The following is a 24095-nucleotide window of genomic DNA, read 5'->3' on the forward strand; positions in this document are numbered from 1 at the left end:
GATGCTACCAGGATGGGTAGGGGATGCTGATGACTGGTCCGTCTGCCGATGTCAAGATCATACCAACTATAGATCCTTCTCTTCAGTCTTCTGCAACACTCCAAAGGCCTGGGCATTTTCAGTTTTGTCTTGGTGACATGCCAAGTGTGATTCTCTGACAGAGAAGCACTTACTGGCTGAGGGCTTGAACACACCCTCTATCCACTACTCTCAGCCAAAGGCTCCCCATCTTGCTTCCCTAGCATGTGCCGCACAGGAGCACCTTCATGTGCCAGGCCTTTGGAAGTGGAGGCTCCACTCTGCAGCAGCCGGGAATAGCTGGCTGACAATGGAATCAGAGTCAGAAGTCCTTGCTCCCCAGTCCAACCAGCTGAGGGTACACTCCAAGTGCACTGTCAACTCATGCTGGTGGGGAAGCAGTGCCCATGGGAGATGTATGTTGGGCCTGAGAAGGGCAGGGGCACAGAGTCTTCTGCGTGTATATCTGAGAAGCCCCTGAACATGTGATTTTGCAAAGATTTATAATGAAAACGGTTATGAGTAAGATAGGATATTTGCTCTGTCTCAGGAAGAACCTGCATCTGCTTTAGACACTTGTTTTGAACGAATTATGTTATCTTTAGGAACTCCAAAGGAGACAAGTTTGGCTTGCTCCCCAAATCTCTTCTTCATTGGGATGTCAGAAGAAATGCAAAGAAAAAGGAGAAGACCGAAGTCAGGTTTTGTGTTTCCTCAACCCTGGAGGCCAGCAAGGCTGGGAGGGCAGGAGATGACAGACACACTCTGTTCGTGCCATTTAATACTTAACTCCACCAGGCAGCTACCTGTCTTCTCGTCTTTGCAGACAGGAAAACTGAGGCTCAGGGAGGTTATATAACTTGCTCATGTACATAGGAAGTGACAGGGTCTCCTATTTTCCCCAAAGTCCATGGTCTTTCTTACCTTAAGTTCAACACCCACAGGAGGGTTGTATGGAAAAAGGAGAAAAGTCAGGCAAAGCCATAGAGAGTGTCTTTAGAGGGGGCTGGCCTAGACAGGTTGGATCTGGGAACAAAGGGAAAATTCAAGGGATCTCAGCACCAAACAGCCAATGGCCCCTGCCAGTCAGGGCTGGGTTGGAACAGACCTTATCTGCAGAGCAGGGGGTTTGCTGCAAGCTTCCAGAGTCTGAGTTGGAAACACCGGACTCAGACAACACGCGTCCCTTCCTCACTGATCTAAGTTAGGCCAGCCTCACTTGCTCCCTGAGCCCAAGGAACATGGGCCTGCTGGGGCCAGCAGCTCACCTGCCTGCTCCAAAGCCACCATGGTCGCCTGCTCGATCAAGTCCCGTTCGATGAAACTCCTGAAGTCTTCACTGTACACGCTCAGATCCGGCAACTGGAATGTATAGATGGGCATCTCCAGGGGGAACTGCTCATTGTTGCACTCACTGGCCACGTGGGACCTGGCCAGGGAGACGATAGCCGAGCTGGCGTGGGAAATTCCCCGAGAAAGTCGCTTTTCTGCAGGGGGAGTGGGAAAGACAACCACAGGAAATGAGTGGGGTGGCTGTGTGGCTCAGTGAGCATGCATGTTCACGCACGTGCATGCACAAATCTGCTCACACACTTACACACACATACCCACAGGCGCTCACACACACATTCACCCACACACCTGTCACTCTTTTCCCGCAGGCCTCCCTGCTGCTGGGGCTAACATTACCACCACCTGGCATATGGCACTTACTCACTCTGAGTCATAAGACCATTCAGAAAGAGGCAAGCTGGGAGTCTACCACACAAGTATGCATCAGCATCATTAAAGATCACCAGGCTTCTTTTTGGGTCTTAAGTTACATCTAACTCCAGTCAGCAGAGCTGTCCCCTGCTAGCTCTGAGGGACACGAGCCAGACTGCTCTTCGTTTCATCCATTTACATACTTCAAGCAAGAAGCAATTGGTTCAGGCTTTCCCCATCAAGGCTTGGATGGTAAGAGAGGTTACTTTACTAAAGTTACTCTGATAAATGCATCTCGCATGACAATGCTCCACATACAGATATGAAGCCATCACATCTACTTCTCTTCTGTCTGGTTTTCCTTCATCACAGCACTCAAAAAGTACTGGGCTACTTTAGTCTTATTCTGCCTAGGCTTTCCAACAAAAGGGTGAAAAGCACCGTGTAGAATTCCTCTGATGGACATGATGTTACTCTGTTAAGAAGTTAATCATGTGATCTCAATGCCACAGCAAAAATGTGGATGTCTTTGTTTTCCTTCACTCTTGCTTTTTTTTAATTAAAATTTTTTAATGTTTATTTTTGAGAGAGAGAGAGAGAGAGAGAGAGAGCATGAGTGGGGGGAGGTGGAGAGAGAGAGGGAGACACAGAATTTGAAGCAGGCTCCAGGCTCTGAGCTGTCAGCATAGAGCCTGACATGGGGCTTGAACTCATGAGCCATTAGATCATAACCTGAGCTGAAGTCGGACCCTCACCTAATTGAGCCATCCAGATGCCCCTCTTGTTGTTGTTTTTTAATGTTTATTTATTTTTAGAGAGAAAGAGATCGAGAGCATGTGGGGAGGGACAGAGAGAGAGAGGGAGAAAGAGAATTCCAAGCAGGCTCCATGCTCAGCACTGAGCCTGACACAGGGTTTGATCTCATGACCATAAGATCATGACCTGAGCTGAAATCAAGAGCCAGATGCTTAACCAACTGAGCCACCCAGGCTCCCCCCATCCTCGTTTTTTTAAGCCCTGTCCTTAATAGCTAACATTTACCATGATACAAAGATTATTAAATACAGGGTGTTAGGGAGAAGTTTTCTTGTTTACAATCAATATCTGTAATAACAGAGTTATTTTAGCAAGACAGAAATCCTCTTTCAATCATCTCAGGAAAACAAAATTCAAACTGCTGTTTGGGTGAGTATTGTCTAAACCCTGTGGCAAATTCATAAAGTATATCCACTCAGGTCATGAGGACTCCCACTTCATTTCAGATTAGCCTGCTCACTGATCAGGCTCTGTGCTCATGCTGATGCTGCTCTGAAGCATGTCTCCTCCTGCCTGTGCTCAGAGAAGACCCACACCTGTGTCTTCATCCCGAATGGGAGCTTCTTACTTTCCCATGGGCAAGAGCAGTGGACAAAAATGTCATTAAAATAATTTTGCTACAGCAAACTGAAAACAAGAGGCTTTTGATCCTGGGGTAGGTTGGTTTTAAATTTAAAGTCAATTCTCAGAAGCCTCAAGTATCTGTGCATTAAAATGCATAGCGAGCCCCACAGAGTATTTTAAAATGGGTAATTTTGATACACCTTCAATTGGATTCTGAGACCATGATGACTAGTTATTTTGAGGAAAGGCAAAGAGAAGTTAAACCATAGCAGCCATGGGAAAGAAGAGAAATGGAGCACATAGGGCCTGGCCTATCTACCATGGGGGATGGCCCCAGTGCTTCCTGCACTGTCCACATTCTGAAGAGCAAGAACAGAGTAGACTCCAAATATTTCTGCCATGTTTCCAGGTCTTGCAAGCCAGGCTGATGTCTTGTCTCTTGTTACAATCTACCATGTCTATATCTGGGAAAGAAGGAACTGCCCCACCTACTAGGATCTGATGGAGATAGGAATCAGTTGTTCTTTAATACCTGAGGTGCTGCGTGGCCTCACGATCCACTGGGCAGACTCACAATGCTGCTCTCAACAGTGGGAATCTGCCGGGCAGGGTTATCCATACTCCTTCATGGTTTATCACTCGGTACCTATTTGCTAGTTAATGACATGCTATTAGGATCTTAGAAACATTGCCATTTGTAGTATAGTATGATGCTATTTAGCAGTTCCAAATATTAAATATTTGGAGTCTTGGGGTGCCTGGGTGGCTCAGTTGGTTGAGCGACCGACTTCGGCTCAGGTCATGATCTCACGGTCTGTGAGTTCGAGCACCGTGTTGGGCTCTGTGCTGACAGCTCAGAGCCTGGAGCCTGCTTCAGATTCTGTGTCTCCCTCTCTCTCTGCCCCTCCCTCACTCATGCTCTGTCTCTCTCTGTCTCAGAAATAAATAAACATTAAAAAAATTTAAAAAATAAATCAATATTTGGAGTCTGAAAGAAAAAGCCTGAAAGAAAAGGTCTGAAAGAAAAGCCCCCAAAGGGGTGTGTGCCTGGTTGGTTCACTCGGTTAGGCATCTGACTTCGGCTCAGGTCATGATCTTATGGCTTGTGGGTTTGAGCCCCGCGTTGGACTCTGTGCTGGCAGTTCAGAGCCTGGAGCCTGCTTTGGATTCTGTGTCTCCCTCTCTTTCTGTCCCTCACCCCCCTCTCAAAAATAAACATTAAAAAATTTAAAAAAAGAAAAATCCTGTTTGAACTAAAATTAAATTATGTTAAAGCTCATATAATGACAAATATGCTCCTAATTCTAACATTTCCCCATCACCATCTCCATGAATGCACATAATCACACACAAACATACACATGCACATACACATTGATTCTTTAAACATGAACTCAGTGATCTTTCTTTTAGGGGAGTATAAATGAATTGTGTTACAGGAATTACCATGTTCAAAGTTATGCCCCAGAGAAATATAGAGATTAAAAAATCATAGAGAATGCACAGAATTTTACAACTATTGACAAAGACAACTGTGATTTAGGCCAGGGTGGGTGTTTTAACTACATTTCCTTATTTTCTGTATTCCTGATGCTCTGGCATGTGGGCATCCCTGACCAGGGAGAGGCTTTCCCTACCAGGACTAGCCAATTCTGAGAGCAAATAACTCAGAGGGAAGGAGCATGCCTTTCCTAGAAACTGACCAATCCAGAGGCCATACTCTGAACCACCTCTTCTATCTGGTTCTTCTACTCCAGCAAGCACTATTCCTCTGCATCCCAGGGCAAGGTACAAGACAATCAGGGATAGCTTCAAAACCCCAGAGAGCCTGCTAAAATTATTCAATCTTGCCAATCCTGTATCTGTTTACCTTGCCTTGCCTTTTCCAAGGAAATCACAGTAAAGGCTCATGCCCATGTTTTTTCTCTTTGTCTCCTTTGCTTCCTGACCAAACTTGGTGCTTCCTCATGTGGCCATGGTGTGCCATGCTTCCTGCTTTTAGGGAACTGTGAGTATAAAAATTTCCCTCCTGAAATTCTTTTCTATGTTTGCATATTTTATCATACCTGGTTAAAACAAATCCTAGGTATTTTTAAAACAGGTGCACAAACCTTTTATGAAAGGGACAGATATAAGTGCTTTAGGTTTTGTAAGTCATGCAGTCTTTTTTTAGTATTTATTTTGGGGAGAGCAAAGTGGGGGAGGGGCAGAGAGAGGGGTACAGAAGATCCGAAGCTGGCTCCACATTGACAGTCTGACTCCAGTGAGCCTGATGTGGGGCTTGAAATCACAAACAATGAGATCATGACCTGAGCTGATCATATACTCAACTGACTGAGCCACCCAGGTGCTCCATAAGTCATGCAGTCTTGGTCACAACTGAACTCTCTAGCACTAAAGCAGCCATAGCCAATGCATAAATGAATGGACATGAGGATGTTCCAACAAAAACTTATTTAAAAAATAGTAGCCAGAGTTGGCTCATGGGCCATTGTTTGCCAACCCCTAATTTATAACATGGAGATATTCATTTTCCATGTTAGTGCACTATGATTTCAAGAACTCAATTAAAGGATACATATATCTAATTCAGAAACTATAATTTTTAATTTTTATTAAAAAATTTTTTAATGCTTAGTTTTTTTTTTTTTTTGAGAGAGAGACAGAATTCAAGCGAAGAAAGGGCAGAGAAAGAGGGAGACAGAGAACCTGAAGCAGGCTCCAGGCTCTGAGCTGTCAGCACAGAGCCCAATGTGGGGCTTGAACTCACAGACCACAAGATCATGACCTGAGCCAAAGTCAGACGTCTAACTGACTGAGCCACCCAGGCCCCCTCTAATTTTTAAAAAGTAGATAGGATTGTTCACAAAACTCAATAGAATTATATGACAAACATGTTTTTTAATTCCTTAAGTAATATGTGATAAAAATTACATAGCAGCAGGTATCAGGTATGTATTAGGCTCTGGATCCACCAAGCTCTCTGGAAGCAGAGAGAAGAGTCCTTCTAGCCACCTCAGTGGGAGGATAAAATAATAGAATGGTTGGTTTGCTGCCAGTCAAAAAGAGTAGGAGCAGCCATGTTGTCATCTGTCTGGATTGTCACTGTGTGAGAGAGCCCAGCAGCCTCAACTGTGCGGTGCTGAAAGAACAGTCATAGAAGGCCCTGAGGGGGAAGACTACAGGGAATGATTAGAAGTGGTAGTGTCTCCAGAGTCACACCTAATGGCAGCAATGGAGGAGAACTTAACAACAATATAACCAGATAGACAAGAAGTGACAGAGCCTTAGTGTCCTTTCCTAACTTGCCTTGGAGGTCTACAGGAGCAGAAGAGGGGAGTGGGCTAGGGTTCATGGATAGAGGCTCCAGGTGGGGGGCAGGATTCTGGCCATGCCTTTCCTCACCCTGGCACAGTCCTGGGCAGGTTACTGCTCATACCATCACCTCCACCGGGTGGGCAAACAACAGTGTTGGCCAATGGCAGCTGGAAGAACATCAGGGCAATGCTGAACCACAGCTGGGGGTGAGGCACCAATAACAATAACAGGTGGGCTGGCCAGGCCCTAAGCCTTCCCTCCCCTCTCCAACACATGCTGTGAGCTTGATGGTTACAACACATGGTTGCAGCTTCTGGAAATGAGCAATTGCTAGAACAGAGGTGCTGGAGGTTCCCTATGGAGTGGAGCTAACTGCAGAGGAGGGAGCAAGCAGGGAACATTTTCAGCCCCTATTAAAGCATTGAAAGATCTCCAACTTAAGTGAATTTCCCCTACACTCTCATCCAGAGGAGCACAAGCCAGAGCCCATGTCTTTGTCCCTTTCCCTGATATACAGTATGAGCAGAAATGGCTGATAACCACAGGTGCTCTGCAGTCACATGGAAAATTCAGGACACACCTGAGGAGTGTTACGGAAAGTCTACAACGTACCTGTGCCAGACGAAGCAAAGTAAATAGACTGGAGGGCAAGATTTTAAACTAAGCCTAGTAAATGTGTTCAAAGAGATAAACAGAATATTAGGATGCAAAATAATAATGGCAAAGGGCTAATTTGGAATGAAAAGTGTGAATGATGATTAGCAGAATGGATTCAAATAAAGAATGAATTAGGAAGTTGGAAGACTGGGTCAAGGAAATCTCTTAGAAAAGGTGAAAATGCGATTTAAGAAAACAATGGAGGGATGGTTTTAAAGCACTCAAGGAACATAATTTGGATCTAGAATTCTTGTTCCACTAAACAAAAATTTAAGAATATCATGTAAACACCTTTAGGAACCCAATGCTTAAGGACTAATTACGTAAAAACTCTTTATGAAAGTAGTCTTTGAGAAAGTACTCTTCCTGCAAAAGATAAATGTGAATAAATAAAGTTAATGGTTGTCTAAGTAGATAACAAAATGAACCTAAATGTGATTGAGGACAAGTGGAGGTAGGAAGGGAGAAGACAAAACACACTCATACTAAGGTATGTACCCTGTTTTCTTCAGGGTAATATTTAGTTGTTAATACATTTTTTTAAAATGATAGGAAGAAAACATAAAAATAGGTTTGCATAGGTTAGGGGTAACTATTACCTAAGTAGAGGTAGAAAGTATAACTTTCAAATCAGTAAAAAAATTTAATTAGCCAGAGGATATAGAAAAGGAGAAAAACACACCAAAAAAGCCTGGCAAATAACACATGCAACATAAAGAACTACACGCATGACAATAATTACAATAAAGTAAATGGATTAAATTCACTGTTCAAATGACAGAGACTCGGGGCGCCTGGGTGGCGCAGTCGGTTAAGCGTCCGACTTCAGCCAGGTCACGATCTCGCGGTCAGTGAGTTCGAGCCCCGCGTCAGGCTCTGGGCTGATGGCTCAGAGCCTGGAGCCTGTTTCTGATTCTGTGTCTCCCTCTCTCTCTGCCCCTCCCCCGTTCATGCTCTGTCTCTCTCTGTCCCAAAAATAAATAAAAAAAAAAAAGTTGAAAAAAAAAAAAAAAAAAGACTTTAAAAAAAAAAAAATGACAGAGACTCATGGATCAGATAATAAAATAATATCTGATGACAAATTATTTATAAGAATCACATGTAATATAAAATGATAAGGAATGATTCAAAATAACAGCAGACAAAATTATATTCCAGGCAAATCTGAGCCAACAGAAAGGCAAGATAGAGATTTCATATCAAGTAAAACAGATATAAAGATAAAAAACATTCTAGGGTGCAGAGAGACACTTTATATGTCGGTAACAAAAGAACACTGGAACAAGATGCCCTAACAATTACGAGTGCATATACATCTAACAAGATGGCCTCAAAATACAGTGGAAAGAATGAAACTAAGAGAAAAAAAATGGATAATGTGCATTAACATTTCTAACTCAATTCTGGCTTTTCCAGACAACAGAGTAAGCATAAAATAATAATCCAAGATATGGGTTCCCATGTAGCTTGAATAATAAGGCTGGGCTAACAGAAACAAAGACAACATTCATTCACAACAGTTTGGGAGGGCTAAGCTAATGCAATAGGATAAGAAATGAAATTCATTTAATGTAATTACATTTCATATGAATGTTAAGAATTTAAATTATTTCAGATATTATGATCATATATATTTAGAAACCTCAAGATATTGTCTTATAAAAAATGATTAGTTTTAATAAGAGAATTTATGTAAATTACTGCATAAAACATAAATATGTAAAAATAAGTTGCTTTTCTCTGTGCCTAAAATCTTAGAATCTAACTAAATGGGGAGGCATATTGAATGTTCTTGGATGGGAAAATGATATTACAATATGCCAATTATTCTTAAAATAAAGATTCAACCCAATCCAACCAGAATTCTAAGTTTAAGGTTTATATGGCAGAATAAATATCCAAAAATAGTGAAAAATTTTGGAAAAGAATAGCAGTAAAAAAGTTGCCTTAACAGAAGTTATACTACATAAAACTACCAGAGTCAAGGTAACAGGATGAGTGACCACACGAACTGACAGACACAGTCCAGAAACACATCCAAGTATATTTGGGAATTTAATATATGGCAAAGTTGACATTTTAGTTCAGTGGAAAAAGGATGCTTTATTCAATAAATGTGCCAGGGTAAGTCAATCTTGATCCAGAAGAAAGCAAGACTAGATTCTTCCTTACTACTTACAAAAAATTCAAATCAATCAAAAGACCTAAGAACAAAATTTTATTTTATTATTTATTTATTTATCTATTTATTTATTTATTTTTATTAGAGAGAGAAAGGGCACAAGTGAGTGAGGGCACAAGTGTGGGGAGAATCCCATGAGAGTCAGAGAGAGAGAGAGAGAGAGAGAGAGAGAAGGAGAGGGAGAGAGAGAGACAGAAGCGGGGCTCACCCCAAGTGGGGAACTAGTTCACCTGAAGTGGGGCTCAAACTCACCAACTGTGAGATCATGACCTGGGCCAAAGTCAGATGTTTAACCCACTGAGTCATCCAGGCGCCCCCTAACAACAAATTTTTCAAACAAATATAGGAACTTTGTATTCCAGGAGATCTTCTACAGCAAGAGAGGACACCTATCAGCCATGAATGCATAGTAATACAAACATTTTGTTGGCAGAATACTCTGTAAATCATAAAGTAAATGATTCACTGGGAAAGACATACACGTATATAAAAATATATGTTTGTCGTCTTCATCACAAAGAATGTTACAAATTGATAAGAAAACTGAAAACAAATAGAAAAATGGGCAAAGTATGTGAACAGGGATGTTGCAGAAGGGAAAATCCAACTGGCTAACCAACAAATGACAAGATGAAAGTTAAAACAGGAGACACCTGTTTTTCACCCTTCACAGTAGAAAAGCAATGTAAAACCATCACAAAAACATCCAGGACTGCTAAGAGTGAAGGGAGACACCTAGTTTTGCACATGGTGTTGGCACAGCAAATCCACTTTGGGAATGCTGACCCATAGAAATAAAAGCACTAGTATGTAAGATCATGGGCATAAAGTTGTTTGTTTTGGCATTGCTAGGAGTATTGGAAACAAAACACCCAAGAAAAGCCAGGATAACCATTAATACAGGAGTAGTTTAGAAATGACTGTGCAGAACAATATATTGAGACTATACTCATGATTGACTGTTCAGTGAAACAAGTGATTTGAGAAGCATTATGTGCATTTGACTCTGATGCATTCTGAATGAGTGTAGCAAAAGGACAGACCAGGATGCCATCATTGGTTATTATGTCAGTGAGATTTGAGATGGGTGGAGAAGAAAACTCTGAAGTTTTCTTTATATCTTTGCACTGTTTCTTCCATTACAGTAAACACATCTGATCCTTAAGAAAAAGAACAGAAAGGGGCGCCTTGGGTGGTTCAGTTGGTTAAGTGTCTGATTTTGGCTCAGGTCATAATTTCACAGTTTGTGAGTTTGATCCCTGAGTCGGGCTCTGCAGTGACAGCATGGAGCCTGCTTGGGATTCTCTCTGCCCCTCCCCCATGCGCGCATATGTGTGTGTGTGTGTGTGTGTGTGTGTGTGTACGTGTTCTCTCTTTCTCAAAATAAATAATAAATAAACTTTAAAAAATACATAAAAAAATAAAAAGAACACAGAAAAGGGAGCCCTTGGGACACTGAACACTGATGATGAACAGATCTGGAGGCTATGCTACTTAGGGAATAACTGAAGGGACTAGAGGTGCTTGGCATGGAGAGACTCAGGTTCCAGGAGGAGTGCTGGTCCTCAATCACATGGGCTCCTAGGGGACTGGACTGCCTCTCCTGCTTTTCTGAGGCAGAGGGGGAAGCCAGGAACCAGAAGCAGCAACGCACATTTCAGCTTGATGAACCGAGAGCCCGATTTGCCTGCAGCTGAGAGGTGATGACCTTGCCATTCTTTGAATGCCACCCCCCCCCCACTACCCCCTGCAAGCCATGGAACCCCAGAGAAGCTGTTTCTGAGCTCATTTCCTTGCCAGATACCTTGGGCGATGTCGTCCTGCCTCTGAAGGCAGGGCCGTTCCACCTTGTGCCCGGGCTGTGGCAGCTCTCGCTCTGGCTGCTTGGGACACCTGCCCTCATTGAACACATGTGGCAGGTTGGCTGTGTGCACCTGTCGGAGCTGCTCATAGTCACTCAGAGCGGCTGTCAGGTCCCAGTTTTTGCCTGTGGACAAGAAATGACAATAAATTACAATATGAAGGATCTCACTGTAGAAAAAAACTGTACGAGAAGCATTCTTTAAAAAAATTTTTTTTTTTTACAGTTCTTTATTTTTGAGAGACAGAGAGAGACAGAGTACAAGGGGCAGGGGACAGAGAGAAGGAGATACAGAATCCAAAGTGGCTGCAGGCTCGGAGCTGTCAGCACAGAGCCCGAAGCAGGGCTTGAACTCACAAGCCGTGAGAACATGACCTGAGCTAAAGTCGGACGCTTAACCGACTGAGCCACCCAGATGCCCCATGAGAAGTATTTTTAATTATCACTGTGACTAATGAACTTTCCACCAGCGTTCTTGTTTCTCAAAAGGGTAAAATGGCTTGATGCATAATCTCTAAAAGCAGAATTTCGCACCTGCGGCTGATGTCCATATGCAATATGTGACTGTATCTACTCTCAGCCTTTAGATTCACGCACACACACACACACACACACACACACACACACACACACTTCAGAACATTACATTCCTAATTATCATGCCCCCCTCCACCCCTTTGAAAATCAAGTTGTAGAGCTTACTCTCTGAGAGAAGCAAAACAAAACAAAACGAAAAAATCAATAAAAAGAATTCCCAAATTTTCTTTGGGCTTTTGCTTAGAGTTTTACTTTTCTTTTTAAGCTTAATACGTGTAAAGGAGAAGCTTTGGAGGAATTCTCTGTGTAAATGCCTTAGCAGCAGGCAGACGTCCGAGCTCTGAACCTGAACTGGGTGAGATGCTAGTCCCGACTGGGGTGCTGGCCTGGGAGAGTTGTAAGCAGGGCTCCTGGGCACGGAGATGGGTGTGGTGTTGAAGGGGACTTTCTGCAACGCTAGGGGGAGCTGTTCTGGGAGCTGGAACCCTGTGGGTCTCTAATTCCTGAGCCTGAGTCAATGGACTTCTAATGGAGGCATGGAGTCTTCTGGCATCATGATCTTTTTAAAGACAAAGAACTAAAAGCCTAGCTTTCATGTTAAAGAGAAAATAAAATCTTATCCTCTTCTGGATAACTTCAAATTGCAGGTATAAGCCATATTGACCCAATTACATGCTAAATTATGTTGTATATACAATATAATGAGGCTTTAAATATACGAAATAATATCAGGACATCTTTTTTACCTCTTCTACTTCTAGTGAAGACTTGATACCATCAATCATCATATGTAAGTTATATGGCCACTTGTAATGTAATCACATTTTTTTTTCTCCATAGTTAGGTAACAGAGACACAATAGTTGTATCTTTGTACTATCTTAGTGGATAAGAAAAGCAAACTAAATTATCTGGGTCACCCAACAGAAAAAACAGCGGGAGTGGGTGGTTTTGTAAGTGATAATAAATAGCTGGGGCATTGGTGTAATGCAGCCTGGTTATCATTAGTAATAGAAGTGGAGGGTGGTGGTCGTGGCTGTGAGGCTGGGGTGGTGGCCATGACAGGGCTGGTTTTGGGAAACTAAATTGAAGCATAAATGTCATAACACACTTTCACACTCACATAGGACTAAACATCACAGTGTACAAATATAACCCACATGATCTAAACCTGGCATTTTCAAGCATAAGTGTTAGTGATGATCCAATGGGCATTAATGTTCCAAGAAGGCAAAGATAAGACTCTTGCCCTTAGGGAAATCATGCCTAAGCGGGGGTGATGACCTGAGTGGGCACTCTGCTCTAAGGCACGGCTGAGGGGGCCACATGCCCAAGGGAGGATCAAGCCTGTGTGGAGGAAGAAGGTCAAGGAGAGAGGAGGTGAAGGAGGAGATACAGGCCTGTCTTGATTAAAACCCACACTTTTGGGGCTATAGTTTCCTTGAAGCTGGTCTTGTTTAGGGCATCACAGCTCCTGGTTATGGACTAACTTTCACACCTCCACCCTGCCTTGCCCATTCATCATGACCCTCCAGAAAAGGACTTGTCCTCTTCTTCTGCATCCCTCACTCTCTGTCTCCAATTTGCCAATGTTTTCAGCTGCTGGGTCCTTACCCCCATGCACTTACCTGCACCATGTGAAATTCTCATTCAGGTGTCACTAGGTCCATCTAAACACAGCAGGCTATCAGGCCCATGGGGGAACAGCAGAAAGCCTCACTAGAACAGGGACATTTAACAGTCCCTTTTATCCTATGCCTCTGAATACTTCATGTACCCTTTTCTTGCTGCTTTGCCCTTTTTTGCCCTTAAAACACATAGGTTCCCCTATTTTTTCTTTCTTTTCTTCTCTTAAAAATTTTTTTTTAATGTTTATTTATTTTTGAGACAGAGACAGAGCATGAGTAGGGGAAAGGCAGAGGGAGAAGGAGACACAGAATCTGAAGCAGGCTCCAGGCTCCAAGATATCATCACAGAGCCTGAAGTGGGGCTCAAAATCACGAACTGTGAGATCATCACCTGAGCTGAAGTCGGACGCCCAACTGACTGAACCACCAGGTGCTCCTCTTTTCTTCTCTTAATTTATATCCTCTTTTGAAGGTCAAGACCATCCCTATGTGAAAAATCTTAAATCTAGTTGTAATTTCTATCCTAAGCTTCAAGGCCAAATGTCTAAGTATGACAGAAGCTAGGTGACTATCCAATTTCTATTCTCCTCTAAATCTTGATGCACAGAATGTTGATTTCAGATTGCAATCCACACAGCTAGAAATACTCATTTTTCTCCTGTAGCCAACAAGAGATCTTCAAAGTATGTTCTTGTTGTCATATCTCTCTGTATTTGCTTACTCTGTTCCTTTTTCCAGAAATATTTCCTCCAAGCAGCAGAATAGTATAAGTGTATGAAAGAAGACCTCAATCCAAAGACTACAGGGAATAATGAAGTTGCCTGTTAAATTTTTTCCTTTAGGCTATGCCTTACTTTGTGCATATCACAATACATTAGGTTACTGGATTAATAATAAGCACAGGTTTTGTGGTAAGTACCAAAATCTCTAGTACAGTTTACTGATGAAATGTTTGTGATTTAAACTTCTAACTCATTTGATGTATTCTTAAGAGTAACATCAAATGAGGCCAGATCTCAAGTTAAACTTAACATATGCATTTTGGCTCTCAGAGTGTGCTGCTTTAATTTAGCATGAAAGTATCACATTAATAAAGGGAAACTACAAGTCAGAGATGCATGGGCTTATAGGAATATATGAAACAGGAAATGACTAAACTCAGGGGAAAAAGCAAAAAAGAGGCAAAGTCATTTCCAAAATGAAGTTAAATTCTAAGGGCGCAAAGAAAAAACAGACCACAGATAGCATAGTAAGGACCATAAAAATGGAAAATAAGCGAAGTGGAAAAAGTAAAGAAACAAAAGCTAACAGAGAAATGGCAGATATAGAATGTAGGTGAAAGACATAAAACATACAAATAATTGTAGCTTAAAATAAGAAATCTAAAATAATGGAAAAGAAAAAAAATAATTTAAAAAGTAAATAAAAAAAAAAAGCAAACTTCTCATACAAAGATTTGATTCTACATATTGAAAGGGCACACTGCATAAAAGGAAGTTGTCCTAGTAAAATACCAAGACATATCCTTATAAAATTGTGTTTTAAAGATAAAGAGAATTCTTTGAATATTTAAACAAAAAATAAAGAAAATCAGGATTGTAACATACTTCTTGGCAGCCACATTCAATGCCTGAAGTCAATGGAGTCACATCTACAAAATACTTAAAGAAAGGAGTGTGAGCTAAGAAACTTTTATATTCATCAAGGCTATCCCTTCATGTATAAAGGCTACAGACAAACCATTTTAAACAAGAATGCATCCAGGAAATACTACTCAAATGGATCTTTCTTGAAAGAACTATTAAAGGATGGGCTCCAGCCAATCAAGAGATGAATGGAGGTTTGGCAAAGGACATTAGGCAGCAGTAAATTTATTTAACTGTACATCTAAGAAAAAACAAAGGTACAGATACAAGTGCAAGAGGAGAAAGTCAATATTCTGCCAAAGCAAAAATGATAAAATCAATACAATGGTAGAAGGCAGAAAGTAGAAATAACATATAGTTGCCTCAGTTATGATACAGGGGAGTTAAAAGATCAAATACAAATATGTAAACGTATTTAGCAATACAGAGGTGAATGCCAAAAACCAGATAAAAGATATGCTACTAATTAAATTGGATGGGAGGAGACAGAAAAAGAGAGAAGGGAAGAGGAAGATACAAGCTAATTTTATTGAAGCAGATCATAAGAACTAACACTGTCTAAAGTAAAAAGGAAACAGAATATTATATAAAGGTATAATTTAAAAAAGTAAACCATAGATAAAAAATGCAACTATCAGGGCACCTGACACCTGGGTGGCTCAGTTGGTTAAGCGTCCAACTCTTGGTTTCAGCTCAGGTCATGATCTCAGGACTCATGGATTCAAGCCCGCATCTGGCTCTGTGCTTCAGATTCTGTCTCCCTCTGTTTCTGCCTCTCCCCCACTCACAGTCTCTGTCTCTCATCTCAAAAATAAACATTAAAAAACCCTGCAACTTATCTAATTACCAGAAAAATATTTTTTTAATGTTTGTTTATTTTTTGAGAGAGAGATTGACAGAGTATGAACAGGGGAGGGGCAGAGAGAGAGAGGAAGACACAGAATCTGAAGCAGGCTCCAGGCTCTGAGCTGTCAGCATGGAGCCGGACGCAGGGCTTGAACCCACGAACCGTGAAATCATGACCTGAGCCAAAGTCAGACGCTCAACCGACTGAGCCACACAGGCGCCCCCAGAAAAATATTTTTTAAGTAAAAAGCTAATAAAATATACTGAAAGACATTTGAAATATTTATATACAAACATAGAAAATATGATACAACAGAACTAAGAACCACCATATCTGTCAGCGCGATATATTTAAATAGGCTTAATGCAACTATTTAAAGAAGAGGATTTGCATGTTATCTCACAAAGCAAAGTCTAGGTATTTGCTGTATATAAGAGATCTATCTAGAGCAAAGTGATTCAGAAAGGTTGCAGCTAACAGGGAAGGGCCGTGGTTTATCAGGGTTACCAGGCAAAGATAAAACAAAAATAAAAAAGCCTAAGATCACACTGTATACACTGTATGTTATCTAACTTGAAAATAAATTATATATATATATATACATATATATATATATACATATATATATGTATATATATATATACGTATATATATATACATATATATATATATATATACATATATATATGTATACATATATATATGTATATATATATATATATAAGAAAAATAAAACAAACAAACAGACAAAAACCAACATAGGGGACATGATCTTATATCTATCATCTATCTATACACATATATATTATATATATGTATATATGTATATACATATATGTGTTTATTTTATTTTATTTTTGAGAGAGAGAGAGAGAGAGAGAGAGAGAGAGAGAGAGGGAAAGAGAGAGAGTGAGGGATGGGCAGAGAGAGACATAGAATTTGATGCAGGCTCCAGACTCTGAGCTATCAGCATAGAGCCCCATGCAGGGCTCGAGCTGACGAATTATGAGATCATGACCTGAGCCAAAGTTGGTCGCTTAACACACTTAGCACCTGGGTGCCCAACAATTCACAATGGAGATGTATATTAATTATGCTTTCTTTTCTGTAGTTTTGAAGTCTTGCTGAGCCATGAGGGACTGACTGCCCTTCTCAGGCCTATCTGATTCCTCATGATAGCAAACTACCTCCCTGGAAATGTGCCTTTCATGTGCAAACCAATCAATCCAAACCCTGACTCACACTCAGGGCAAATGCTCCCCTTTGCTAATCACTCAGGGCCAGGTACCAGACAACTTGGGGTGGCTTCTCCACCCTGGAGCCTGCTAAAATTCAAACCAGCTAACCCTAAAACTTATTATCCTGCCTATCCAGCCTTACCTGTTCCTTCCTGCAGAAATCACAATAAAGGCTCTCATCATATTTCCCCCCTTCTCTGTGCCTCCTGACTGACCCTGATACTCCTGTGTGGCCCTGCATGGCATGGCTCCTGTTCCTAAAGAACTCTTTCCTTCATGAGAGTGATTTCCATGCCTGTGTGCCTTACCATACCCAGTTAGAACAAATATTAGGTACATATTAAAACAGAAGACATAAGAAGCATGAATATATGCATACTAAATAAAAAAGTAGAAACTGTACAAAACAGAAATTGCCATGAAAGACTAAAATAAACACACTGACCTTTCCTATTAACAAGAGAATGCCATGAATAGCAGATTGCATTGTAATGTGGGAATAAACAGCCTCCAAACTCCTGAGGCCCTAACAACAGAATCTTATATTTTACTCATACCATAAGTCTGCTGTGGGTTGGAGAAGCTCTGTCACGCCTTCTCACTTCAAGATTCAGGTGGACAGAGCAGCTGGTCTTAAAAACTGCCTATCAGTATGGCAGAGGGACAAAAATCTCTAGGGTATCTCTCATTAACAATCAAATACCTTGGCCTAGTAGTGACTTCTCACTTCTGTTCCCAACCCAAGGCTGAAACTAGGCACAGGGTCCCTCCTTCCCATCCAACCACAGGGGCCAGGAAGGGCAATTCTCCCACACACCCACAAGGGGGAGGCAGAGTGCTGGACACAGTCTTTGAACACCAGATGTAACATTAACATACAGTAAAAGAAAATAGCCTTCATACATAAACAAAAACAAGTTAGATGACATAATGGAAGGAAGTATTCCATTATGCAATTTCATAATTGCAACTAAAAGACAAAATACTGAGAAATAAGTTTAAAAGAGATATGTAAGAGATCCATGTTCTTAGTTTGGAAGACTCAATATCATCATTTCTTCCTAAGCTAATTTATAAATTTAACACGATCCCAATTAAAAAAACAAACAAACATAAGCAGGGCTTGGAATCAGACAGGCTCATTTTAACCTTCATCTGGAAAACTAAGCAAGAATAACCAGGGACTCTCTGAAACAAAGGAACAATGAGGAGACAGGGGCACTCACAGACATAAACCTGCTCTACTGTCTCGATAATACTACATGAACCATCTGATAAAGCAATGGAACATAAGGGAAAGTCCCAGAGAGACTTAAATTCATACAAAATGTCAAAAGATGGTATTGATCTGGGGAAATATTTGCACTTCATACCACACACAGGAGTCGTCTCTGATGCAGGTCAGATGCTAAAAAAACCAAGGCGGGAGCATGCTGGCAGGAGGGCTGGTGGGAATGAGGCAGGGTGTCTGGGGGGAAGCAGCAGCAGACCCACCCTGAAGGTGCAACAGAGCCTTCCCTGAACTGACTGGCATTGCCTTTCAGAGGAATTCGCATTGTGGTAAGGGGCACAGACATAAAGAAGGCACTGGATGGGCGCTGACCCCAGTAGGGGACTTGGTCAAAAAGTGACTTCCTTCCACTGGGGGACCACTGAAGAGGGACTCAGCTGTGAGCCATCAGCAGCCTGGCTCCCTGCTTCCCACTCTGGCAAGAGTCCCTGGGTCCCCGGATGAAGGGGTCTGAGCACAAGAGCAAATGCTACACCCTCTATTTTCTCCTGTGCACACACGTTTGTGTTTTGCCCAGAAACCAATAAGGGGGAAAAACAGAATAACAACCCAAAGATAGAAACAAAGGACGTGAACAAAGAGTTCATGGAAAAATAAACAACTCTGAAATAGATGAAAAGATGACAAATTCCATCACAAAAGAAATGCAAATTACAAATATACTGAGGAATCATTTTACACATATCAAAGTAGTGAATGCAAAAGTTGGCAACCCACCTGGTTACCAATCCACTTGCTGCTAAAAGTACAGAATGACAAAACCCCAAGTAATTTGTCAAAATTACATTGCATTTATCCTGTGACCCAGACATCCCACTTCTGGGCTTTTGTCCTTTAGTTAATACTTATACACATAAGATGAGGTATGTACAATATAGTCACTGCAGCATCATTTATAACAGCAAGATAATGGAAACAAGCTAAGTGTCCATCTCTGGAAGAACATTTAAATAAACTACGGTGCACTCCACTTAACATAATGATATACCGTTGCATAAGAGAATGAAGCCCCATGGAAAGATCTCTAGCACACATCTGGGAGTGAAATAAGCAAGGTGTTGAATATTCATAATCCTACCTTTTGAGTAAGGATAGAATAATATATAAATTCTCTCTATATACATTAAAACATACAAATAAGTGTGTGCTTGTATCTGCATATGCAAATGCTAGACAGGTAAACAAAAAACTAACACAAGCAATGATCCCGGGGTCAGGGGGAAGTGGGGTCCAGGGGACAGAGAAGGTACAATATTGTCAATTTCTTCCTCTTTTGAGTGTTGAACTCTTTAGATAAATCACTTATCTAAAACAAATAGAAAACAAAACTAAATGCAAAAAATTTTAAATGATTAAACAATAATTACCAGTATTTTAAGTGTACCAAGGTAAGAACTCTCCCTTAATATGTAGTGTGCCATAACTACAGAATGGAAGATTTCATCTCCTTCACATTTGCAGGCAAAATTCTGAATTTCCTGCTATTAAATACAGATGGAAATAGAAAGAGCCAATTGAAATAACGGAACTTCTTAGCTAGCTGATATTTATAAGACTGTTTTAATTAGCTTATTTTTATAGAAATGTGGAGAAAGAAATGAGCCCAAAGGCTGCCTCAACTAATCTTCCAATAGGTCATAGTTCACCAGATACTTGTGCAATATAACAAATATGATAATAAGGTAACCAAATCATATGGCTGATATTTGGATATCTGTTTTTTTTTAGTTTATTTATTTATCTTGAGAGAGAGAACCAGTAGGGAGGGGGAGAGAGAGAGGGGACAGATCTGAAGCAGACTCTGTGCTGACAGCAGAGAGCCTGATGCAGGGCTTGAACCTATGAAGTGTGAGATCATGGCCTGAGCCAAAGTTGGATGCTTAACTGACTGAGCCACCCAGGCGCCCTGATATTTTGATATGTTAAAAAAATGTATGTACTCTATTGCCAGCTATATAGAGGCTGGTATGTGCAGTAAATTTAAACAAATGTTGAAAGAAAAAGTAATATTTATGCACATTCACTCTTTGACCCACTGTGAAATGGTTTTTGTGATCCCCTTTCTACTGAAGCATTCTTTTCAAGATTACCAATAAGCTTGATGTAGATAAATCCAAGGTCACTTCCCTGTCCCCCATCAATAAAGGCCTCTCTTCTCCTTGATTTACTCTCCTTTTTTGGGGCAGAGGAAAAGAGAAAGAACTAATGTGCAGCGTTAGACTGTGACTCTCTTTTGACTTCTAAGACATCACACTCTACTAATAATCATCCTTTTATTTCAATGGCTGCTCTACTCCTTTCCTTTTAACAGCACCTCTTCCTCCTTCACTAAGTCCCTAGATGTTGTCATTTCAGATCTGGGCCAAACTCCACTGGGAGGTATTTGAATGAAATTTTTACTTCTGACTTAAAGGAATACAGACTTAAGAGGAGGGTTGACCTGTGCTGTTATTTCCTGTTCTCACTGACTGGAATGCAGACATGATACCTGGAGCTGTAGCAATCATCTTGCAAACACTAGGTAACAAGCACGAAAAGGCCAATAGCTAAGAATGCTGAGTGAGGAGAAAAAAGCCTGAATAAGAATCTGGACAGATTACTGCCAGCAAACCCCTAACTAATATAGGGAAAAAACACAGGACAGAAGCCTACACTGAGACCTAATTCTGACAGGTTACCCAGGTCAGGATGTAACTTGGGACCTGGAGCATGACCAGAGGTGCTCTCAGGAGGATGTCTCATTTAGGCCGAGACCTAAAAGAAGTGTGAAAGCCATCTTGTCAAAGAATCAGGGGTAGGGGGAAGAGGGGTGGCATGCTGGGAAGAAGACAGCACATCGATAAACCTCGAAGTGAAATGACCTGGCACATAAAGGCAGTTAAGTGTGAATGCAGCACAGAGAGGAGACTGGAGAGGCTGCCTGAGGAGATTGAAAAATACAGGAAGAGAGACAGAGGTGTTGGGACAAGGTATACCTTTAAGGGTCTTGTGAAGTATGTGCTGGGATCTGAACTTCATCGCAAGGGTAAACATGAGCTACTGAAGCACTTCCAAATGAGTAGGGCCTGATCCAATTTTTATTTTAGAAAAATAAAGTGTTTGCATTAAAAAATATCTCTGGTTAAATAGTAGAGACGGCATTAGAATTGGTGAAGCTTGTGGCAGAAAGCACATTAGGTGGGGCCTATAGCAATATTGATGTGAAATGAGATGGCCTGGTCCAGTGACACTGAGGATGGAGTAATGGGGGGGGGGTCTCCTAGGTGCCAGACGAGGGGGAGAGGGAGAGGTGAAGGCAGGTGTTCAGGATTCCGGGGACTGCTCAGGAAATGTCTGGCTCAGTTATGGTAATCCACATCTGGAAGACTACTCAGCCATTAAAAATGAATTTGCATATACAACAGATTTGAGAGGATTTCAATGAAGTAGTGTTGAGTGAGAAAAGCAGTATGATGACAGTGTATTCAACACAATCACCTTGGCGACACAGAGCAAACACAACTCTGTCTGGTCCATGTCCAATGTTATCATGCTTTAGCATCCAAGGTCAATTCTACACCCCTGCTGCCTTTGCAGGAGAGGAGCGTGAGTGAATGCTCCTGGAAGGGATTCCCAGTAGAGTTCTGGTAACAGCCTCCAATGAGAAGCATTCATGCAAGATTGATTGGAAGGCTGAGCACAGGCTGGTTTTCCATGGAGTGTTGCAAGCAGATGCCTGGGCAGAGAGCAGATGGAGATTGGCTGTAGATTTGGGGAAAACTCCTGAGAAACACCTGCTTGGCAATCCAACTGCTAGGGTGGGTGGGTGGTGGGGGTGCCCTGTGAGTCCTGAGGCTTCAAGGACTTCCAGAGTGGATCTCCTCAGTGAGAACACAGCTTCTCTAGTTCCCTTTCCTACTTGGAATATCTAGAATGACTTGTGTCTCCTTCGCCAAATGCTGACAGATACAGAATTTGGTATTAGAAATGGTTCCCGGTATTAGAAACACAGAGATGACACTAGTTCTCTGACACTTTAGGAAAACCAACAGCTGTTATGCACAGACGCTGTGATGCAAAGAAGGGGTACAAAGAGCATGGTAGGTGAACTCTCTTGACCGCACTGGGTAGCATGCAGGAAAAACGGTGAGCATTAGGACAGTAAGCAGGAAAGATTGGGCTTTGAAAGCTGGATGGGATCCTAAGAACACTAAGTGGGTTCTGATGATTGAAACCTGGTGCTCTTAAAAGTTAAATTAATCAAACGTTAGTTACTTAATTAGTTAAATTAATTTAAAAGTTAAATTCATAACTAGGAATCTATTCCATGTAAAATGCCATGTATCCTGGATTCCAGTAATCCCATTTCTAGGAATATAGCCTCAGGACATATCTGTACCTCTGCCATATGCATAAGGAGTGCCATGAAAAATGGGCACAGCAGCCTGCTGTGTAACTTTTAAGCATTTCCAAATGCTTGGGCTCTCTATACTCAGGATGCTATTAATCAATTAATCTAAACTGTGATATCACAATATGTGATAAACCATTTTCATAGTAGCTGAAGGAATATCTAAACTGAATAGCCAAAAGCTACAGGACAGGGGTGGCTCCCACACTGTACTCTAAGGAAGACCACGGATCTGCTCTGTAGGCTCCTGGTTCAGGCAGGTACCCATGGGTGCTGATGATATACATATGAATGAGGACTCCTGTGTGCTTTGTAAGAGGGTGACAGAACAAGAGGTGAGATGAGCATGCAAATAGCTGCTGTGGACTGAGAGCTGGGGGTAGTCTGCAGAGGGACCCAGGTGCCTCATTATTTGTGAATGAGGCTTGGAGCTTTCCAGAAGAGAAACAGGAAGGGCAGTGCAGGGGAACAGAATACAAAGGCTTGGAGGCTTGCAAAACCATTCTCTGCCCAGTGAACTATACAGATGTGCTGGGGTTCCAGGGATATGGGAGTTGACCAAGAAAAAAGAAATGACTGTTATGGGGTGATGCTTACATGGGGGAAGTTTCTCACAGGAGGAAGCTGTGCATCAGAGACCACCTATGTGTCTCTACTCAGAGAGGGGGAAGGGCAGGGAACTCCTCCCAGGAGAGAGAAGCACACAGCAGCAATGGTTTCTGTGTCCCAGTGATGTCATTCGGCAGCACCATGGGGAGTCTGGGTCAGAGAGGTCCTAAGGGCAGCAGCAGCCTGCTGTCTCAGAGCCATAGACTTTGTCTTATCAATGGCGAGCAGATGCTGGGGGAGGATTTGCAGGGAATGCAAAGCAGGAAGGCTAAATGTATAGAAATCTGCTTACATGAGCTATGTTTAAAACAAATGGATGTGTGAAAATGTAAGTTTGGGCTGGCAGATTTGGACTCAGTCTGCAATAAGGAAACAACCAACCTAGGAGGCAATACACAGATCTGTGGTTCATTTATAAAACAAGAGGTCAGCAGGGCTGCCCTACAGAATTTGACCAGAGACGACCAAAGTGATACTCTCTTAGGTGGAGTTTTAAAAATACATAATTTGATTTCAAAGTCTTAGATGAATTTTGTAAAAATATCATTTGATTTAGAAGACAAATAAATGAACTCAGTGGCTGTCTGTACCCAGTCACATACCCTGCCATGGTCCCTGGTCGTCTAAGCATCCCTACTGACTGCTTCCATCGGGGCAGAGATCTGCCTGGATAAAACCTCACGGTGCAGGAAGCATAGCTAACTTGTGGCTTGGTCTTTCTTGCTGAACCAAACCCTCTTCTCTGCAGCCAGCCCCAAGCTACTTTGTGCAATCAGCAGCAGCAGCAACT

General features: G+C 41.7%; 1 protein-coding gene across 2 annotated transcripts in view; it reads right to left on the reverse strand.

Annotated features, from left to right (window-relative positions):
* Positions 1 to 24095, reverse strand: part of OTUD7A (OTU deubiquitinase 7A) — a 372559-nt gene that overhangs the window by 75068 nt on the left and 273396 nt on the right. For both annotated transcript variants that reach the window (XM_019460021.2, XM_019460020.2), the window contains 2 exons: positions 11064 to 11246; positions 1287 to 1505 (listed from right to left, as the gene is read on the reverse strand). In XM_019460021.2, the coding sequence (XP_019315566.1) occupies positions 1287 to 1505; positions 11064 to 11246 (402 nt within the window). The remainder of the gene's footprint in view (positions 1 to 1286; positions 1506 to 11063; positions 11247 to 24095) is intronic.

The sequence above is a fragment of the Panthera pardus genome, unplaced genomic scaffold (genome assembly GCF_024362965.1).
Source record: "Panthera pardus isolate Hobbes unplaced genomic scaffold, ASM2436296v1 HiC_scaffold_24, whole genome shotgun sequence".
NCBI lineage: Eukaryota > Metazoa > Chordata > Mammalia > Carnivora > Felidae > Panthera > Panthera pardus.